This window comes from Lepeophtheirus salmonis, chromosome 14 (assembly GCF_016086655.4).
Source record: "Lepeophtheirus salmonis chromosome 14, UVic_Lsal_1.4, whole genome shotgun sequence".
Lineage (NCBI taxonomy): Eukaryota > Metazoa > Arthropoda > Copepoda > Siphonostomatoida > Caligidae > Lepeophtheirus > Lepeophtheirus salmonis.
Window position 1 is genome coordinate 29,914,956 of NC_052144.2, and position 3,897 is coordinate 29,918,852.

At 31.2% G+C, this 3,897-nt stretch overlaps 1 protein-coding gene across 1 annotated transcript; it reads left to right on the top strand.

Annotated features, from left to right (window-relative positions):
- Nucleotides 1-2,245: 2,245 nt before the first annotated feature.
- Nucleotides 2,246-3,657, top strand: LOC121129754 (uncharacterized). The gene is made up of 2 exons (XM_040725475.2): nucleotides 2,246-2,678; nucleotides 3,290-3,657. The coding sequence occupies exons 1-2, from the start codon at nucleotides 2,332-2,334 to the stop codon at nucleotides 3,528-3,530; spliced, it is 588 nt and encodes a 195-aa protein (XP_040581409.1). The 5' UTR covers nucleotides 2,246-2,331; the 3' UTR covers nucleotides 3,531-3,657.
- The last annotated feature ends 240 nt before the right edge of the window (nucleotides 3,658-3,897 follow it).

Consider the following 3,897-nt stretch of genomic DNA (forward strand, 5'->3'; position numbering starts at 1 on the left):
CTAAATTCAAAATTTTCAAAAAAATTGTTTGAAATGAAGTGCAATAATAATAACACAAAAGGGAGAAATTACGCGTGCCAAATTACTGCGTAAGCACTTAAGTAAGCCCATCTTTAGTAGTCACAGGTCTAGGAGCACATTGCAAGATAAATGATTATTAAGCAAAATAATTTAGGATATAGTCAACATTCCAGAATTTTAATTGAATAAAGTTTAAATTATGTGTATCATGTTGTTACTTTTATTTTAATCGCAATCCATCCATCAAAAAGACACCAAAATAAGGCTCAATAGTATGTCGGTAGTTTGTCAATTATTCAAAAATTGTTGAAAGTTGTTAAAAAATTAACCAGAGTTAATTCAAATTCAACCAACCAGGACACTTATAAGAGAGGGAAAACAGATAAGCTGACAGCCTACATCAAAATACAGTGCAAATTTTGGTATAGCAGAGTTCGAACCATGTTATATTTCAGTTGGAAGGGCATAACCATCGTTATGGATGGGCACGGCCACCTAATGCCATGGGCAGAGTTTGAAATATTACATAAGCTCCCCTAAAACTTTGTTTAATGCCCCTCCCCATACTTAGTGCACGGAAAATATGTTTTGTCAAATATTAATATGCAACATAATTAATAGTTAATATTCTCTATCTTGAGTTTCAGATTAAAGGGGGATTACCCCAATTATTTTGCGTGTACTAGTATACGTGTATATATAAACTCTAATTAGTTGAATAAAGGAAGTCTCCGTGAGAGCAACTAATCTCCTCATATCATATATTATTAATATAGAGATGAGTTTTTGTAAGAGCACAAGGAGAAAATGGGAGCAAGATAAAATGAATTAAGAATATTGTTAATATCACTTCCCTGTTATATAATTTTGGAAAAGACAATGAATTACTGCTTTAAAGAGGAGAACCTTCTTTATTTGAAATAACAGTAGTCTAGGGAAAATATTATAATTGCATTTAAATTCATATATATTTACATATTTTATTATGCATTTTTAAATCAATTTACAGCAGAGATAGGCGAGATTTCTTCTTTTAAAGGGAGATATTAACACATCAATTACCTATTAAATAATGAACAAAAAAGAAGAAAGAGCACACGCATCAACTATTTTTCCTTTTCTAATCACTATACATACTTAGTTTTTTCCAAGGTTAATAGAAATACAAGGATATACCATAACGCGTGTACAACTGATGTTTGACTTCCACCCCGCTTTTAATATTGACATCATAGTACATGAGTAGTTGCGTGTTTTCTCAACATAGGGTTTTCTTGCTCAGCAGTCAGTACGATACATAAAATTGAAAATTCTGGCAATAGTGACGTCATAGACTATGAGTGGTTGTGTAAGTCGCCGTAAGTAGATAATCATAAGTAGAAATTAATAAAGGAATTAAATCTCAAAAGGACATGAGTATTATATACTTATATTAGTTTGTAATTAAGGCTTCAGAGAGTGGCGCCGTATTGCGGAGAAATAATACAACTTCAAGAAGGATAATAGCCAATAGGCATGAACTTTGTTTATTTGTCTGTTGCTTGACAACCACCTCTTGAACATTCATAAATCAATCTCGCCCCCCCCCCTCCCCCAATTATGTGAATATTGAAGGAATCGTAGAAATTGGTATACTATCATGACGCCGGATACGATCTATTCCTTCCCAATGTGAAGTTGGTAGTATGGATAACATAAAAAGGAATCTCGAGATTTGTGTTCCCATCTTATGAGGGAGTATACTCTTTCTTATTCATGTTATATATTTGATATTGGTGAATGTCAAAGGAGTGGTTGTTTACTTATTTGAGTGATATTAACTTGAATACTATCACGAAATCTTGCGTATATAATATATTTTTAGCTTGCTAATTGAATTACGTATGAATATTCAAAATATGAACAATGAAATAAGCGTATCAAATTTGGAAAACTAACAAATATATGTTGTATAAATAAATAATATAGAATTAAGTCCCAAGTCCAAATGTCCTATCTAATTTAGTAATTAATTAGTTATATTTTACGAGGGAAACATAATATCATTAAAAGGAATTTGCAGGATGTTCATGTGTTCTGTTAAGATATGATTATTATAATAGTCAATAGTCATGCATATATTTCTATCGTAGTTGAGGAACGCTCAAAAGTATGCGTCTGATGACGACCCATAAAAAGAGGGTGAGTGACGGCAAACGAAAAGTGAGTTCAAAGTTAGATATAATGAATAATTTAGTTTATATCAAAACATTGACGAAATAAATATCTTAACTACATAGAAGAGAAAAGTAGACAATTGATTTATTCAGTATGGTTGGAGTTGACTCACAAGCCTGGAATGTGATTGAAGAACCTCCCCTAGAGGGAATTTCCTCCTTACTTCCAATGGAAGGAACCTTTCGATTGCTTTCCTCAGAAAATTACGAAGCTTTTTTAGCATGTGTAGGAGTCAAACCCTTGATGGCTTCAATGGTTATGAGATCTGATGAAATGATAACCCTTTTTCGTGATGTGGATCGTCGATGGAAAATTATGTCAGAGAAGAGTATCAAAGCAAAGAGTCTAAGAGGATTTCTTTCTAGAAATTTTAAACTTGTTTCAAATAAATTTGTTTCTGGAGAACCTAAGCCTGAATGCCTTGATGACTGGGATCAAAGGTGAGAGATTAAGGACTTGGGGCTTATAATACTTGGGGTTAACTCCTGGTTCCAGTATAATGGAAAGTTATTCTTGTTATAAAAGATGTACCAAGGCCTCAACATGATAGATAATAAATCATTCTCAATTAACATTGATTTTCGAAATTTCGTGTCAATTGATGAATAATTACTTTTTTTAATTACAAAAATAATGATACAACTCCAAATGTAGGTATTTTTTATTTTCTTTCAACTAATAAAGGTTATTTCGCATACATAAGATATTTGATCTACTCTCAAGTCTATGTAAATATAGATAATTGACATTTTTTTTAAATATCATTTTCCATTAACGAGTAAAAATAGGATATTAATATACACGATCCCGAAATTATATTAGTTTGTAAGTTCAAAAATCAATATTTGAAGAAACTTGATACATAAGTGTATTCTTTATTCAATAGAGATTGAAATTCATTGTTTTAAATACCGACCCATGTAATGATACAACCCCACTAGTTTTAAAATCGTTTATTTATTATGATCTGCGTTATAATAGACTTATTTTTAATCCTAAAAATGCATATCCATACTTGCTCCATTCGAATTTAACAATCAATTTTTTGCAGAATGGTCGTGAGCACTCTAACACTCGAGGAGGATGGAAACAAACTAGTCATTACACAGATTGCAGAAAAGGATTTGCAATACTCCACGGATGCAGTTATAACATATACTGGTAATGGTGACATTTTGACCATGAGTATTGAGACTTCCTGTGGGATCTCTGCAAGCAAAAAATATGTTCGACACCAACATCAACCTCAAGAAGATCTTAAACCAAAGCGAAAAGTCAGCCTTCCTTTTTAAATCAACAATATTTTTGACATCCTTTATTCCTATCATTTATTTTATTGTATTTAATCAACATTAATTTGAACATTATTGAAATAAATAAATATGTACTTTTTACATAATAAATTATCAACTAAAGTTTCTTTAATGTGTGAGTGATTAAAAAAATCTATAACATTCATATAGATATAATTTGGAAGTACGATTTAATGCACTGTTATTAAAGCCGAAGAAATATTTAAGGAATTCATTCATATTTTTAACTTCTCTAGTAGAAATACGTAAACATATTGAATGTCATACCTAAGGGAATTTGCCACATTCCCCTCGTTGCTTCTTTTGAATGCAACAATTTCCATCATCATGGCAAATTATCTCAATT

What these genes read in the sequence shown, in the direction of transcription:
- LOC121129754 (XM_040725475.2), top strand. Translation starts at nt 2,332, where the DNA reads ATGGTTGGAGTTGACTCACAAGCCTGGAATGTGATTGAAGAACCTCCC. An exon ending in CTTGATGACTGGGATCAAAG is followed by an intron (nt 2,679 to 3,289) that starts GTGAGAGATTAA and finishes AATTTTTTGCAG; the next exon opens with AATGGTCGTGAGCACTCTAA.